Source organism: Somniosus microcephalus, chromosome 3 (assembly GCF_052327205.1).
Source record: "Somniosus microcephalus isolate GS21.2 chromosome 3, FLI_Smic_1.0, whole genome shotgun sequence".
NCBI classification, from domain to species: domain Eukaryota; kingdom Metazoa; phylum Chordata; class Chondrichthyes; order Squaliformes; family Somniosidae; genus Somniosus; species Somniosus microcephalus.
Window position 1 is genome coordinate 165700424 of NC_140989.1, and position 18349 is coordinate 165718772.

Genomic DNA, 18349 nt, shown 5'->3' on the forward strand with positions numbered 1-18349 from the left:
TTAAAGACAATTCTGGGGGGGCGCATGTGGCGGGGCCACCAAAGGACTCAGATCGTTTGTATATAATTCCTTTAACAACATGTTAGCTACAGCCTGAGTCTGTATCTTTATTTATGCTGTTTAACTGTACAGAGCATGGTTACTTTAACAGCGCAGCTAAAACGTGATGACGTCATGCCATTCATCACGTGATTCCCCACTGGTGGGAGAACGTGGTGACGTCATGACGTCAGCCACGGGACTGCAGGGGCAGTCCTCGTGGAGCCTCCAAAGAGAGCAGACCTACATTCGATGTTATCCTGCAGTTTCTTGTTAAAACCTGTTTGTTTCATTAAAGTTCGTTTTGTTTGATCGCCTGAGTAGAACTCAGTCTTTTACAATACTATCTTTAACATCTCTTGTTAGCCACGGTTCGACCACTTTTCCCGTGATTTTTGTTTCCTTAAGGGAATGAATATTCATTGCGAATTATGAATTATTTATTTAAATGTTTGCTGTTGCTTATCTACTGTCATATCTTTTAATCTAGTTTCCCAATCTACCTTAGTCAACTCGCCTCTCATACCTACATAGTTTGCTTTGTTCAGATTTATCACCCTAGTTTCAGACTTAACTAAATCACTCTCAAACTCAATATAAAAGTCAATCATATTATGATTACACTTCCCCAGAGGCTCCTTTACTACAACGTTATTAATTAACTGTCTCATAGCACAATACTAGATCTAAAATAGCCTGTTCCCTAGTTGGTTCCTCTAGAAAATTATCTTGAATGCATTCCATGAACTCGTCCTCCACACTATTACTGCAAATTTGGTTTGCCCAGTCGACATGAAGGTTAAAGTCCCCCATAATTACTGGATTACCCTTGTTACATGCACCTCTAATTTCCTGATTTATACTCTGCCCGACACTACAACTACTGTTAAAGGGCCTATAGACTACTCCCACCTGTGTTTTCTGCCCCTTGTTGTTTCTTCGCTCCACCCAAACTGATATTGATTTTCCAAGCTGATATCCTTTCTTTCTACTGTCTTTATCCCATCCTTTATTATCAGGGCTACCTCCCACCCACTTTTCCATTTTGTCTATCTCTTCTAAAAGTCAAATATCGTGGAATATTTAGTTCCCAACCTTAATCACTCTGCAACCACATCTCCATAATGGCTATTAGATCAAACCCATTTATTTCTATCTGTGCTATTAATTCATCTATTTTGTTGCGAATGCTTCGCCCATGCAGATATAGTGCCTTTTTTTCTATTTTTCCCGGATATCACCTTAGTCATTGATGCCCTATTATGTTTGTTAAGCTCTCTGTTCCTTCCTTACCCACTCTGTTTATTTTTACCCAGGTCACTACTCTGCTCTACAACCTTGACATTTCTCTTACTGCTTTTGAATTTACCCTTTCCTGAACCTTCCCACTCCTCCTTCATTAGTTTAAAGCCCTGTCTACAGCCTTAGTTATTTGATTCGCCAGGACACTGGAGCCCATCCCAACGGAACAGCTCCCTCTTTTCGCAGAACTGGGGCCAGTGCCCCATGAATCAAAACCCCAGCCTTCCGCACCACTCCTTGAGTCATGCATTTAACCTTCTAATCTGTCCCCATGACAATTTGCATGTCACTCAGGTAACAATCCAGAGATTATCACCTGTGAGATTCTGCATTTTAATTTGGACCCTAGCTCCTCAAACTCTCTCAGCAGAACCTCATTCCTAGTTTGACCTATGTCGTTGGTTCCTACGTGGATCATGACAACTGGATCCTCCCCCTCCCACTCCAAGTTCTTCTTCAGCCGCGAGGAGATGTCCTTTAACCCTGGCACTGGGTAAGCAACACAGCCATCGGAACTCACGGTTATGGCTGCAGAGAACAACAGATCATTTCCCCTTGAGCTTCAACAGTACCACAATCTCTGAATCCTACACCATAAACATTTTGGGGCGTGGGGGGCATCACAATTGACCAGAAGTTAACTTGACCAACCATATCAACACCATGACTGCAGAGCAGGGCAAAGGTTGGGTACTATGATGAGTGGCTCACCTCCTGACACCTCGAAGCCTCTCCAACATCTATAAGGCTCAAGTCAGAAGGGTGATGGAATACTCACCACTCGCCTGGATGGGCGCAGCTGCAACGCTCAAGAAGCACGACAGGACAGAGCAGTTTGTCTGATCGATGAACTTGCCACTGGACTCAATATCCACCTCCTTCTCCACCGACACACTGTAGCTGCAGTGTGTACAGTCTACAGGATGCACTGCTGCAACTCACCAAGGGGTGGTGGAGGCGGGAACCCTAGCCACATTTAAAAAGTACTTCGATGTGCACTTGGGATGCTCTAACCTGCAGGGCTACGGACCAAGAGCTGGGAAGTGGGATTAGGCTGGATAGCTCTTTGTTGGCCGGCGCGGACATGATGGGCCGAAATGGCCTCCTTCCGTGCTGTAACTTTCTATGATTTCGACAACACCTCCACCACCGAGAAAGACAAGAGCAGTAATGTTGTGGGAACACCTTCACCTCCGAGCCATACACCATCCTGATTTGGACATATATTGCCATACCTTCATCATCACTGGATCAATATCATGCAATTCCCTAACTGACATCATTGTGGGAGCGCCATCACCACAAGGACTGCACCAGTTCACCCACCACCATCTCAGGCCAATCAGAGATGGGCAGTAAATGTAGCCTAGCCAGTGCCACCCACATCCAGAGAATGAATGACAAAAGAGAGAGGCCAAGAATGATGTGGAATTTTGGCGCCATGCTCTTATTACATAAGAAACATAAGAAATAGGAGCAGGAGTAGGTCATTTGGCCCCTCGAGCCTGCTCCGCCATTCAATAAGATCATGGCTGATCTGATCTTGGCCTCAACTCCACTTTCCTGCCCGCTCCCCATAACCCTTGACTCCTCTGTAGCTCAAATAAATGTCTATCTCCACCTTGAATATATTCAATGACTCCACCTCCAAAGCTCTCTGGGGTAGAGAATTCCAAAGATTCACGACCCTCTTAGAGAAGAAATTCCTCCTCATCTCTGTTTTAAATGGGCGACCCCTCATTCTGAAATTATGCCCCCTAGTTCTAGATTCCCCCATGAGGGGAAACATCCTCTCTGCATCTACCCTGTCAAGCCCCCTCAGAATCTTAATTGTTTCAATAAGATCCCCTCTCATTCTTCTAAACTCCAATGAGTATAGGCCCAACCTGCTCAACCTTTCCTCATAAGACAACCCCTTCAATTCAGGAATCAACCTAGTGAACCTTCTCTGAACTGCCTCCAATGCAAGTATATCCCTCCTTAAATAAGGAGACCAAAACTGCATGCAGTACTCCAGATGTGGTCTCACCAGCGCCCTGTACAGTTGTAGCAAGACTTCCCTACTTTTATACTCCATCCCCCATGCAATAAGGGCCAACATTCCATTTGCCTTCCTAATTACTTGCTGTACCTGCATGCTAACTTTTTGTGTTTCATGGACGGGGACCCCCAGATCCTTCTACATAGAAACATAGAAGATAGGAGCAGGAGTAGGCCATTCGGCCCCTCGAGCCTGCTCTGCCATTCAATGCGATCATGGCTGATCATCCAAATTCAGAACCCTGTCCCTACTTTCTCCCCATACCCCTTGATCCCTTTAGCCTTAAGAAATATATCCAACTCCTTCTTGAATATATTTAATGAATTGGCCTCTACTGCCTTCTGTGGTAGAGAATTCCACAAGTTCACCACTCTCTGGGTGAAGAAATTCCTCCTCATCTCTGTCCTAAATGGCTTACCCATTATCCTTAGACTGTGACCCCTGGTTCTGGACTCCCCGACCATCGGGAACATCCTTCCTGCATCTAATCTATCTAGTCCTGTTAGAATTGTATAAGTTTCAATGAGATCCCCTCTCATTCTTCTAAACTCCAGCGAGTACAAGCCCAATCGACCCAATCTCTCCTCATATGTCATTCCTGCCATCCCGATGACTGTACTGTAGCATTTTGTAGTCTCTCTCCATTTAAATAATAATTCGGTTTTTTATTCTTCCTACCAAAGTGGAAAACCTCACATTTTCCTCCATCTGCCAAATTTTTGCCCATTCACTTAACCTAACTCTTTGTGTCCTCCTCACAACTTGATTTCCCACCTATCTTTGTATCATCAGCAAATTTGGCTACAGTACACTTGGTCCCTTCATCCAAGTCATTAATATAGATTGTAAATAGTTGAGGCCCCAGCACTGATCCCTGTGGCACCCCACTAGTTACAGTTTGCCAACCTGAAAATGACCCATTTATCCCGACTCTCTGTTTTCTGTTAGTTAGCCAATCCTCTACCTATGCTAATATATTACCCACAACCCCGTGAGCTCTTGTGCAGTAACCTTTTATGTGGCACCTTATTGAATGCCTTCTGGAAATCCAAATGCTACATCTACTGGTTCCCCTTTATCCACCCTGCTCATTATATCCTCAAAGAACTCTAGTAAATTTGTCAAACACGATTTCCCTTTCATAAAACCATGTTTACTCTGCTTGATTGTATTATGATTTTCTAAATATCCTGCTATTATTTCCTTAATAATGGATTCCAGCATTTTCCCAATGACAGCTGTTAGGCTAACTGGCCTATAGTTTCCTGCTTTCTGTCTCCATCCTTTCTTGAATAGGGGCGTTACATTTGCAGTTTTCCAATCCGCTGGGACCTCTCCAGAATCCAGGGAATTTTGGTAGATTACAACCAACGCATCCACTATCTCTGCAGCCACTTCTTTTAAGGCCCTAGGATGCAGGCCATCAAGTCCAGGGGACTTGTCAGCCTTTAGTCCCATTAGTTTGCCTAGTACTTTTTCTGCAGTGATAACGATTGTTTTAAGTTTCTCCCTCCCTATAGCCCCTTGATTATCAATTATTATTGGGATGCTTTTAGTGTCTTCTACCGTGAAGACTGATATGAAATATTTGTTCAAAGTCTCTGCCATTTCCCTGTTTCATATTATTAATTTCCCAGTCTCATCCTCTAAGGGACCAACATTTACTTTAGCTACTTCTTCCTTTTTGTATACCTGTAGAAGCTCTTATTGTCTGTTTTTATATTTTTTGCTAGTTTACTCTCATAATCTATCTTCTCCCTCAATTATTTTTTTTAGTTATCCTTTGCTGGTTTCTAAAAATTTCCCAATCCTCTGGCCTATCACTAATCTTCGCAACATTATATGCCTTTTCTTTCAATTTGATACCATCCTTAACTTCCTTAGTTAGCCATGGATGGTTCATCTTTCTCATAGAGTCTTTCTTTCTCACTGGAATAAATCTTTGCTGAGGGTTATGAAATATCTCCTTAAATGTCTACCACTGCTTATCTACCGTCTTACCCTTTAATCTATTTTCCCAGTCCACCTTAGCCAACTCTGCCTTTATTTATGTTTAGGACACTAGTTTCAGACCCAAGTTTCTCATCCTCAAACTGAATTTGAAATTCTATCATGCTATGATCACTCTTCCCTAGAGGATCCTTTATAATGAGATCATTAATTAATCCTGTCTCATTACACATTACCAGATCTAAAGTAGCCTGCTCCCTGTTTGGTTCTACAATGTATTGTTCTAAGAAACCATCCCGAAATACACTATGAACTCATCCTCAAGGCTACCCTTGCCAATTTGATTTGTCTAATCTATATGAAGATTAAAATCGCCCATGATTATTGCAGTACCTTTCTTCCAAGCCCCCATTATTTCTTGATTTATACTCTGTCCTTCAGTGTAGCTACTGTTAGGGGTTGGACAGCAAACCTTTGTTGTGGGCAGAAATAGGGGAGGAGAAATGGCAAACTGATGCTCAGACTTCCAGCCCAAGCTGCCTGTCTGCTGCTAGAGTGGTTTCTCAGGAGGACCAACAACCATCGGTGTGGAGGTGCGGCCCGCTCTCCTTAAAGGCATCCAACCAGTGTTGTTTCTTCCGATAACACAGCCACCATAGACTGGCACAATAAAGGCACCGCGACTGCTTCCAGGGTGTGAAGTTGACTCTGTGCTCTCATATCACCTGAATCTTTGAAAGTGTACACAGAATTACATTGAATTTACAGCACAGAAACAGGCCATTTGGCCCAACAGGTCTATGCTGGTGTTTATACTCCACACGAGCCTCCTCCCATCCTTTCTCATCTCGCCCTATCAGCATAACCTTCAATTCCTTTCTCCCTCATGTACTTATCTAGCTTCTTCTTAAATGTATCTATGTTTCATGAATGCAAACAATAAACATAATGGATATATTTACAAGAAAATAAAGTTTAATAACACTGTGATTCAGAATTGAAAAAAAAATCAAGGATTTACCTATAAAAGGGGATATAAATGTTAAAGACTGTAAATCAAAAATAAAAATTGAAAATGCAACACACAGCAGGTCAGCCAGCACCTGTAAAGGGAAAAGAAAGAAATTGCATTTATACAATGCATTTCACGTCCTCAGGGTGTCCCAACATGCTTTACAGCCAATGAAGTACTTTTGAAGTGTGGTCACTGCTGTAATGTAGGAAAGGCCTGATTAATGCTTGGGGTTCTGGTGTGGAGGACACAGCCGGATTATCATTTCCCTTTATAAGACGCTGACAGATCTGCTGTGTGATTCTGGTATTTTTCAGCTTTCATTTCAAGGGGCTATGAATTCTGAACACTAGCAAATAAATTAGTTAAGAGTTTGGCTGAAAACGAATGTGAAATGTTGACTATAACACTCAGAAATGTTAACAACAAAAGCACTAAGTGACTAGACGACATGCAGTGAAATATGTTTGAAGATACAATTTAAAACTTTGGAAATTGTGTGTCGTTTTGCAGTTTTACTTTCTCCTTCCTCCGCTCTTGGATATTTTCACCGTGGAGCTCAAGCTCTTTTTCTCTTGCTCCACTCGGAGAGATGTTTCGATTGCTGCAATTTCTTTTTGTTTCTTCAATTCTTCCTCAATAAGTTTATTTCTGTACGACTCTCTAAGTTGGTAGATGTCTTGACGAGCTTCATCTAAGGCTACCTGTAGTTTATGAAAACAAAGGATTGTGGCATGTTTTATATATACAGGAAACTTTGGTTTATCCGGAGGTTGTATGTCCGGAAACCTCGATCTAACGGCAGAAATCAGCAGCCGTTTTGTTAGGTTTTTTTTCTTCTCCTAGCATTTTTTTAAACAGTCAGTCTCTGGAAAGCCTCTCTGAAGCTGTTGCTAAGCTACAGAGATGCTTCCAAGGTACGGGCCGACTGTTTACAAGCTGTTGCTAAGCAACAGTGTTTGTTGTCAGATACGGAGATGAAAACCTCCGTATCCTTCAACATTAGCGCTGGTCTGTCCGGAAGTTTTCATAGATCGGCATCACGCCGGTCCCGTCGGTGCCGGATATCGCGAAGTTTCCTATATATGTATATATGTATATACGACATTAAATTGGGGAGTGTAGTTAATAGGGGAGGACGACAACAAAATATAGGAAGACATTAATAAACTTGTAGAATAGGTGTGCAATTAGAAAATTAATTTCAACATAGATAAATGTGAGCTGGTACATTTTGGTAGGAAGAACAAGGAGGCCACATGCTCTTTGGAAAATAAGGCCTAGAAATTCGGTGGTTTAGCACCACCTGTTACTGCTAGATTCGGGGAAAAAATGGTGGCCGCCGCTCTTCTGTCCACTGTTGGTGAGTCCCGCGGCGGCCACCATTTTCGGATGGCCGGCAGTGCTGCCGATGTCGGCACTCACCAAAATTATGTAGAAGATGCAGATCGTGATGTCAGTGAGTGTGCAACATTCACTTGATACCTTAAGTACGACTGGCTGAGCAAGCGTTGAGAAGCTGGAAGAAGCTCCAGCAGCCGTATTTAAAGGAATCTTCAGCAAACACTTGCACCTGACATGTTCATGCAGTTTGACTGGCTCTGTGCTACTTTCTGCAACTCCACCAGCTTTATTAACTTCTTTCAAGGTTCTAAAGTAACAGGGAGTGTTGTTGCAAGTGGAGGACGTCTTCATTCTTATTTAAAGGCTTCTGCTCACAGTACTTGCTCACAGTCATAGGGGCTCTGCTGGCAGTCCCCCTCGCACTTGAGTATCTTAGGGAGAGGGAGCGGAGGCAGTGAAGACGACGAAAAGATGCGCACAGAGGGAGGAGGAGGGCTCTTAACAGGAGGTCTTAAGGTCTTACCCACTTAGGGTCTTCAGAGAGCACTTCTCTTATATCCACTTAAGCGAGGACCAGTGTTTTAGGAGGGTCCGCTTCACCAAGGAGGTGGTCATAGAACTCTGCCACCTCCTGCAACCAGACCTGCAGCCTGAGATCAGGGTGACCACAGCTCTCCCAATGGCAGTCAAGGTCACCGTGGCCCTCAATTTCTTTGCCAGTGGACCCTTCCAGTCTGCAGCAGGAGACATAATTAACATCTCACTGTTCGCTGTCCATCGTTGCATCTGGGAGGCCACTGAGGCTCTCTACACCAGCAGCGAGAATTAGGACGAGCGCACATATGGCTTTGCCAAGATAGCGGGCTTCTCCATGGTGCAGGGTGCCATCGACTGTAGCTTTGCAGGCACTGCATAACAATCCTGAGATCCACCGTAACCGCAAAGGCTATCACTCATTAATATGCAATTGGTGTGCTTCCTTATGGTCAATGCCCACTATTCTGGCAGCAGCAATGATACCTTTCATCCTGCGTCAGTCTGGCATGACAGCAATTTTCCAGCCACCACATGAAGCTCGAGGGTGGCTGTTTGGAGACAAGGGCTATCCGCTCTGCATCTGACTCATGACTCCTCTTCGCAACCTCACCACTCGTGCCCAGCACTCATACAATGAGAGCCATGCTGCCACCAGGAACATCATTGAGCAAATCATCGGGCTACTGAAGCAATGGTTCCACTGCCTTGACTGCTCGGGAGTGTAAAGTCCGCACCTCAATAATACACGGACTTCGGGAGAACAGTTAACAGGTACTTTACTGAACAAGCGGCAGCTTGAAACTGAAACTACAGAAGCCTGCTAGGGCCTTTTATACAGGGGTGGTCACTGCCGGTACTGCAGTCTAAGACCAGTTATTCCCTTAAAGGTACATAGACAACAATTCCTCCCCTTTTAGATAAACAGTACATAACATTCATTTAACAACTAAATAATAACTAATTACAATTACAATTTTCTCAGTAATATATGCATCAACTGAAATATCATTTATAAGTTCAGTCTTTGAGGAGGCTTCCTGATCCGGACTGGATAGCGCCTTTCTCGAGTATCCTGTTCTGGCGGTGGAGTCAATTCTGGCTCAGTGTCATTGGTTGGTTCGTCAGCTTCCAATACCCCTGCTTCTGAGGTAGACGCAATCTGTACTTCGGGCTCATTACCAGGTGCACATGCTTGTGGTACAGGTTTGGCTTGTTCCTGTGACTCTAGAATCTGGTCAGCATGGCGCCTCACGATGCTCTCTCCAACGTCCACTGTGTACATTAGTGGGCCCTGCTGTGTGCATATCGTGCCTGGCTGCCATTTTTTTGTTCGGTAGTCGCGGGCCAAGACTGGTTGCCCTATCTTGAAGCTCCTGGTTGGCTTCTCATTTATGTGCTGGAACTGCTTATCCTCAACATCTCATCTTATGTTTGGTTTGAGCAAATCCAAGTGACATCTTAGTCTCCGGTTGAAAAACAGTACGGCTGGAGTTTGGTTGGTTACTGCATGTGTCGCATTCCGGTAAGCAAACAGGAAGTTATCCACCTTGTGTTGCAGTGGTATGTCATCATTATACATTGCCTTTATGGCCTTTTTAAAGGTCTGAACAAACCTCTCAGCCAATCCATTTGTGGCTGGATGATATAGGGCAGATGTGTAATGTTTCACCCCATTATTCTTCAGGAACCTCCGGAAATCCTCAGACACAAACTGTGGGCCATTGTCGGAACAAATCTGTCTGGCAACCCATTCCTGGCGAAGATGGTCCTTAGGACTGCAATAGTTTTCTCCATGGTGGTGGAGGACATTTTAATGACCCATGGCCATTTCGAATGGGCGTCCACAGCGATTAGAAACATTGAGTCCATAAATGGACCAGCGAAATCAATGTGTACCCGTTGCCATGGAGATGAGGGCCACTCCCATGGATGTAGCGGGGCCTGTGGTGGAGCGTTTTGGACCTTCTGGCATCCTGTGCATCTCTTGGTCATATCCTCGATTTCTTTATCGATTCCCGGCCACCACACAAACGCCCTGGCTAGGCTCTTCATTTTTACCCCTCCCAGATGACCCTCGTGAAGCTCATTGAGTACTCTATCTCCCAACTTGGGTGGAATTACCACTCGAGATCCACACATCAAGGTTCCCCGGCACACTGACAGCTGTTCCCTCCTTGGCGAGAATGCTGGTAACAGTGAGTCGCCATATGCTGGCCATCCCTTCACTGTCAAGTCATAGACCCGAGAGAGTGTCGGGTCATTTCGGGTTTCCTTCTCAATACTTGCGTTTGTAACAGGCAAACATTCGACTATGGTCGCATGGAATATCTCCACAGGGTCCACTGCAGGGTGCTTCTTCCGCCGTAGGCAACGGTAGGTGCGACAGCCCATCAGCGTTTCCATGTTGTTTCGTACCTTTGTACTCTATGTCATACTGATGTGCCCCTAGAAAAAGTGACCATCTTTGCAGCCGTTGCGCCATCATCACCGGAACGCCCTTTTTTGGATTAAAAATTGAGACCAGGGGTTGATGATCAGTCAGTAGAGTGAATTTCTGCCCGTGCAGATAGTGATTGAACTTCTTCACCCCCCACACCAGGCTGAGGGCCTCCCTGTCAATCTGGGTGCACTTACGCTCGGCTGAGGTTAACGAGCGCGATGCAAAGGCTATTGGCCTCTCTGAACCGTCACGGAATTTGTGCGACAGCACCGCTCCAATGCCGTAAGGTGACGCATCACATGCCAACCGAATCGGTAGTGTTGGGTTGTAGTGGGCCAATACTTATTTTGAAGTGATTTGGCATTTACATTCCTGAAAGGCACGCTTACACTCATCACTCCATTTCCATGTTACACCAGTTTGAAGGAGGGCGTTCAGTGGGTGCAGAATTGTAGATAAATTCGGCAAGAACTTATGGTAGTAGTTCACCAACCCGAGGAACGACCTCAGTTGCGACACATTTTCTGGTGCTGGAGCCTTGACTACAGCCTCAATCTTGTCCGGCGACTTATGCAACCCTTCCTCATCAATCATGTGGTCACAATACGAGATTTGTCTCCTGAAGAACTCGTATTTGGGACGGTTGGCTCGTAGCCCATATTCCTGCAATCTCGTGAGCACCTGTTCCAGGTTGGCAAGGTGTTCATTGTCATTTTCGCCCGTAACCAGGATGTCGTCCAAATAACACTGGGTCCCCGGGATCCCTTGCAGGACTTGTTCCATTGCCCTCTGCCACATAGCCGGGGCCGATGCTACCCCAAATACCAGTCGATTGTACTGGTAAAGGCCTTTGTGAGTGTTTATCGTGAGGTATTTCCTGGATGCTTCTTCCACCTCCATTTGTAGGTATGCTTGAGCCAGGTCAATCTTTGTAAAACATTTCCCTCCAGATAGTGAGGCAAAAATATCTTCTATCCGCGGAAGTGGATACTGTACTGTGTGCAGGACTGGGTTCACAGTCACCTTGAAGTCCCCACAGATGCGAACCTTCCTTGGCTCCCCAGGCGTGCTGCTCAATGCTTTCTTCATTACAGGAATGATGGGTGTGGCCCACTCGCTCCAGTCCACCTTAGACAGCACCCCCGAACGCTCCAGACTCTCCAGTTCAGCTTCCACAGCTGGGCGTATCGCGTATGGCACCGGTCTGGCCTTGAAAATTTTGGGGTTGCATTATCCTCAATCTTTATGGTTGCCTTTACTCCTTTTAGAGTCCCAAGTCCTTGTTGGAACACCTCTTCCGCGTCAGATAGAATTTGTGACAGATGTCCAGGTGCGACGTCATCATTTTTTTTGTCAGTCACAGTTAGTGCCAGAATGGAATGCCAATCCAATTGTAGTCTTCGGATCCATTCACGTCCCAATAATGGTGGTCCTCCATCTCGTAGTATATACATGTATAGTTTCTGTGTTTCCTTTCTGTTATATTCAACTGGCACCCTTATTTTTCCTCTGGGGTAGACCTTTTGCCCTGTGTATGTCTTCAATACAATGGACGTGTCCTTTAAGGGTATGTGTGAGAATAGCCGCTCATAGTCTTGCCGATTCATGACAGTTAGGGCTGATCCTGTGTCCAATTCCATCTTCACTGGGGACCCTGCTATCATGAGGGTGACCCAAATGGTTCGTTGATCTTCTTTTGCGATCACGTTGTGTAGCTTTAAACAACTTAGTCGCCTGCTCCTGGAGTCCTTATCACTCTCCTGATCTTCTGAACTGCTATCTGTCAGTTTCTTTACTTTCCTGTACTGTTCCTTAGTAGTTCTTGTCGTGTTGGTCTTCTTTCCCGACCTGCAGACTCTTGCTATATGTCCCATCTTCCCGCATTGCCTGCATATTTTGTCTTTAAACCAGCAGTCCTTCTGCTCATGGGTTGTTCTGCCGCAGCGATAGCACTTTTCGGCTCCATACGCCATTTCGTTAGCGCTGTATTCTTGTGGTTTCTGTTGTATTTCCGCAGCTCCCCGTGCTGCTGCTTCATATGATACTGCCACACTGAAAGCCTGTTCTAGCGTCAGGTCCTTTTTTGAAAGTAGTCGTTTCTGGGTTCCTTCACTCTGGAGCCCGCAGACAAACTTATCCCGTAAGTTGTCTGCCAGTCCTGCTCCGAACTGGCAGTGCTTCGATAACTTGTGTAGTTCCGTAAGATAGTCAGCATTGCTCTCATCTTTGTGCTGATTTCTTTTATGGAACTTGAATCTTTCTGTTATCAGCAGTGGTGTAGGGCTTAGGTGTTCCTGTAAGATATGAACAATCTCCTCAAAACTTTTCTCCATTGGTTTAGCTGGGGTAATTAAATTCCGCAATAGGCCATACGTATTCGCACCCATCAGATTTAATAATACCGATGCCCTCTTTCCATCAGCCACCTCATTTGCCTTGCAGTACACTTCGATTCTTTCTACATACGTGGTCCAGTCTTCTACCTCGTTGTCGAAAGCAGTGATACTGCCACTTTTCGGCATCTTGGGCGATTTAAAATGGCACCTCCCGCGCTTTTGCTTCTTCCCCAATGGACTAAAATGGCGCCTCCCGCGCTTTTGCTTCTTCCCCAACGGGATAAATGGCGCCTCCCGCGCTTTTGCTTCTTCCCCTTACTGCCACGCTGCTCCTAGCGTTCTACGGGGTAATGGCGGTGACCCGCAGCTTCGGCGCATCTCGCTTTCCTTCCCCCCTGTTTAGTTTCTCTCCGCTGTCCTGTTCTCGAGCACCGACCGCGCCCTGTGCGCTCCACCCTCTCTCTCTTGTTTTCTTTTCCCGGCGATGCTGCGCGGCCCGATTTGTAGAGCCGCTCGATCGAGCTTGAGCCCGCCGCAGTCCGGAAGGGTCAGCGCGCTACCTGCTACCAGCACGATTCGCTGGAACCACAGACTCTCCCGCAATTCTCCAAACACCGATGGATTCTTTGGGCGGTTGCCCTCGGTCGACGCCCGTTGCTCAGACTACGACCTTCCAGGACCTTCCTTTCAGGCGAGATCCCCGTGAGATGATGCCACACTGCAGGTGAGTTCGAACTTACTCGTCGCCACTGTAAAGTCTGCGCCTCAATAATACACGGACTTCGGGAGAACAGTTAACAGGTACTTTACTGAACAAGAGGCAGCTTGAAACTGAAACTACAGAAGCCTGCTAGGGCCTTTTATACAGGGGTGGTCACTGCCGGTACTGCAGTCTAAGACCAGTTATTCCCTTAAAGGTACATACACAACAGGGAGGAGCCCTCCGGAGTGTATGTCCCATTTCCTAGTGGTCTGCTGCATGCTTCACAACTTGGCCATCATGAGGGCACAGCCCTTGCCACCGGGGATTGTAGGACAACCTCAGGAGGAGGACGAGGGAGAGGAGGAGGAGGAGGAAGAGGAAGATGAGTAAGAGGAAGAGGACAAGGAGGGAGGAAGGAGGCAGGCAGCAAGACCCCGTTCCAGACGGGCTGTCTGTGAACGCCTCATCAGACTCTTATTCCAATGAATGGAACCCCAGGTCCCTGTTGCTCACAACATCCCCATCATACCATCCCTGTGTCACGGAATATCACAGCGTCCTCCTGGGCACAAAGCTGAAATGAGAGCCACCACAAAAGATTCCAAACAAAATTAATACATTTATCCAAAATCAATTTACACATACAATATGAACTAAGCACCCTTGTGCAATCCCTTAGTGCCTGTCGTTCGGGTACACTTTCCTATTCTAGTGCTCCTACGAAGTGCTCCTCAAGTGGCTGCAGCAGGGCTGCTGGAAGGCTGCTGAGTTTCCATGTGGGAGGCTTCAGATGGCCTTGCAGGACAACCTTGAGCAGCTCTGGCCCTAGAAGGGCTGGCTGTAGACTGCAGCACCTGGGCATAGGCGGCAGCAGTCTATGCTGGCTGGCTGGCTGACAGGGAGCAGCAAGGGCAATGGCGGAGTGGCAGTGGTGGGAACAGGAATGCTGTCATCCTGAGACAGGACAGCAGGGTCCTGCTCTACTGACCCACTGCCACTCCCCCGGGGCGGCGCCTCAGCATTCCTAGCAATCTGGTGGAGGACAGATTGCTGGCCTGCTGCGACACCTGCAAGCCCCGGTCGACAGTGGTTGACCCAGCCACAATGGCAGCATCAAGCTGAGACTGCAAGACAGCGTTCTGAGCTTGGGTGGCATCAAGCTGAGATTGCAAGACAGCGTTCTGAGCTTGGGTGGCATCAAGCTGAGATTGCAAGACAGCATTCTGAGCTTGGATGGCATCAAGCTAAGACTTCATGAGAGCGGTCTGTGCTTCCACTGCAGCACTAAGACGTTGGGTCGCTTCCACCTGTGCTGCAATGGCAGCCATGACATCGCCCATCACACGTACCATCATGTCTGGGTCGACACGGTCTCTTCGGGACTTTTCCATCATTTCCAGCCTGGAAATCCTGGGCTCAGAGCCCTGTGCGATGTTGGAGGTGGATTCCTCTATGCTCCTTGACATTGCCAAGATGCTCTCTGGCAGGCTTGCCATTGTACCTAGCAATTTGGTGCGCATGTTCATCGCCCTTCTTCTGAAGGCTGCCCCATCGAGGTCCTCATCTGAGTCCTGTGCAGCAGAACCCGCGCGTGAACTCGCCCTCCGAGGAGCTGGCCCCCGAGCTACCCTTTCCCCCTGGCCTTGCTGCAGCCTTATCGTGCCTGGTGCCTCACCTTGTGTAGATCCCGCTTCTACACCAGCCTCTAAAGTATGCGCAGTGCCAGTTTCTGAGTGAAGGCTTCTGTAAACGCCATATTCAACCATCTGCACCACAAGCCTCATACACTGCTCAATGCACCACACCCCGATCACTCACTCAGAGAGCGAGTGACAGATGCAGTGACGCTGTGTCTTCTTCTTCTTCTCCTTCTCCCTCCTTGCTGTCCTGCATCGCCTCAGGGACAGGCTGCTCTGGTACTTGTTGATTATGTGAAAGCAGAAAGGCACAGGAGTCGGGTTATGGTGAGGGGGCGTGGGGAAGTACGATATGCATGTATACAGCATCAGCAGCTTGAAAGTGAGAAGAGATTGTGGGATGAGGGGGAAGTGGGATGTGAGGAGGAGGATTAGGAATGAGCATACTGTTGTTGTCCCCAAGGGCTTCGACCTCGCCTTTTGCAATGGCCTCCATGATCTGCCGCCCAATGATCTCCAGCACTCGCTCCTCCAGTTGGCTGAGGTCCTGGACGTCTGCTTGGCACCCCCACCTGTCTGTCACTACTCCCTCCTGTCATGCGCGACTTTGGCCTGCAAAATAAAGGGAAGTGCGTGAGTGTGTGCGGTGCAATGTGTTTGGGTGATTTGCCTGCCATAGCTGAATAGCTGTCAGTGTGTGTGAGGTGTAAGATGTGGGTGTGAGTGTTGCAGCAGTGGTAAGGTTGAGAGGGTGAAGTGAAGCCATGCTTGTGAGGTCTGAGCGGTGATAGGTAGAGATTGTTGGTAGGTGAGTGATGGGGGTGTGGGGCATTGAGCCATGTGTGAGGCTTGTGGTGCAGATGGTTGGATATGGCATTTGCACTTTTAGCGCTGAGATCAAGACTACAATCATGTTAATGAGGATTGAGCATGAACTTTGCGTGACACCATTTTGACCTGGCGCAGCTTAATATCATCGGGCCTTAACACTGCCCATTTTGTGGCCATATCCAATTTTTAGGCCTAAGTGTCTAAATGGGGTAGAGGAGCAGAGGGATCTGCGGATACAGATACACAATCACTAAAAGTAACAAAGCAGATTAATATAGGGCACGGTAGCATTGTAGTTATGTTACTGGACTAGTAATCCAGAGGCCTGGACGAATGTTCTGGAGACGGCAGTTGGGGAATTTAAATAAATCTGGAATAAAAAGCTAGTATCATGAAAAAAGCTCATTTCATGTCCATGAAACTACTGGATTGTCATAAAAACCCAACTAATCGAGGTCACCATTGACTAGAAACTTAATTGGATCAGCCACATAAATGCTGTGGCTACAAGAGCAGGTCAATGGCTAGGTATACTGCGGCGAGTGTCTCATCTCCTGACCCCTCAAAGCCTTTCCACCATCTACAAGGCTCAAGTCAAGAGTGTGATGGAATACTCTCCACTTGCCTGGATGAGTGCAGCTCCAACAACACTCAAGAAGCGCAACACCATCCAGGACAAAGCAGCTCGCTTGATTGGCACCCCATTCACCACCTTAAACATTCACTCCCTCCACCACCAGTGCACCGTGTCTGCAGTGTGTACCATCTACAAGATGCACTGCTGCAACTCGCCAAGGCTTCTTTGGCAGCACCTCCCAAACCTGCGATCTCTACCACTTGGAAGGACGAGGGCAGCAGGCGCATAGGAGCACCACCACCTCCATGTTCTCCTCCAAGTCACTCATATTCTGACTTGGAAATATATCTATGATCCTTCATCGTCACTGGGTCAAAATCCTGGAACTTCCTCCCTAACAGCACTGTGGGAGTACCTTCACCACACAGACTGCAGCGGTTCAAGAAGGCGGCTCACCACCACCTTCTCGAGGGAAATTAGGGATGGGCAATAAATGCTGGCCTTGTCAGCGATGCCCACATCCCATGAGTGATTAAACAAAAGCCCTAAGAAAAGCAACCAAATTAGGGTTGATTTCTGGAGGGGTAAAATTGAAAAGCAGGGAAGTTATGTGAACAGTTCTGATCTACATATTATGAAAAGGATATAAAGGCAGTGTAAAAAATACAAAAAAGATTTACTAGAATGATACCAGAACTGTCAGGTTATACCCATCAGGAAAGATTGAACAGGCTGGGGCTCTTTTCTCTAGAAAAGTGAAGACTGATGTGGTGACCTGATAGAGGTCTTTAAAATGATGAAAGGGTTTGATAGGGTAGATGTAGAGAAAATGTTTCCATTTGTGGAGGAGACCAGAACGAGGGGCCATAAATGTAAGATAGTCTGTAATAAATCCAATAGAGAATTCAGGAGAAACCTCTTTACCCAGAAGTGATTAGAATATAGAACTCACTACCACAAGGAGTAGTTGAGGCGACTAGCATAGCTGCACTGAAGGGGAAGCTAGATAAACACACGAGGGAGATAGGAATAGAAGGATATGTTAATGGGTTTAGATGAAGAAAGGTGGGTGGAGGCTTATAGGGAGCATGGACCTGTTGGGCCAAATGGCCTATTTCTGTGCTGTAATACAGAAGTAAAATGTTAGTTCTTGGCACATCGCTGATGAGTTAACTTGTTTAGGCATGAAGGGCTCCTGGGACTGTTGAGCAGATAACGAGCCAAGTTATGGCACTTATCTTTATCAAATGTTATAAAAAAGGATATAGAGGCACTGGAGAAGGTGCAAAAAAGATTTGGAAGGATGACATTAGAACTGAGAAATTATAACTATAAGGAAAGACTGAACAGACTGGGACTCTTTTCTCTAAAAAAGAGAAGGCTGAATGGTGACCTAATAGAGGTCTTTAAAATTATGAAGGGGTTTAATAGGATAGATTTATTTTAGTGATGTTGGGCAAGGGGTAAATAATGGCCAGGGCACTGGAGAGAACTCCTTATATCTTCTTCGAAATAGTGACGTGGGATATTTTACGTCCACCTGAGAGGGCAGACAGAGCCTCGGTTGAACATCTCATCCAAAGGACAGCACCTCCGACAG

At 46.4% G+C, this 18349-nt stretch overlaps 1 protein-coding gene across 2 annotated transcripts in view; it reads right to left on the reverse strand.

Moving 5' to 3' along the window:
- Window positions 1-6285: 6285 nt before the first annotated feature.
- The window catches only part of adgb (androglobin), a 399345-nt gene continuing 387281 nt past the window's right edge, over window positions 6286-18349 (reverse strand). For both annotated transcript variants that reach the window (XM_085981859.1, XM_085981860.1), the window contains one exon: window positions 6286-7048. In XM_085981859.1, the coding sequence (XP_085837985.1) occupies window positions 6860-7048 (189 nt within the window). In that variant the 3' untranslated portion in view covers window positions 6286-6859. The remainder of the gene's footprint in view (window positions 7049-18349) is intronic.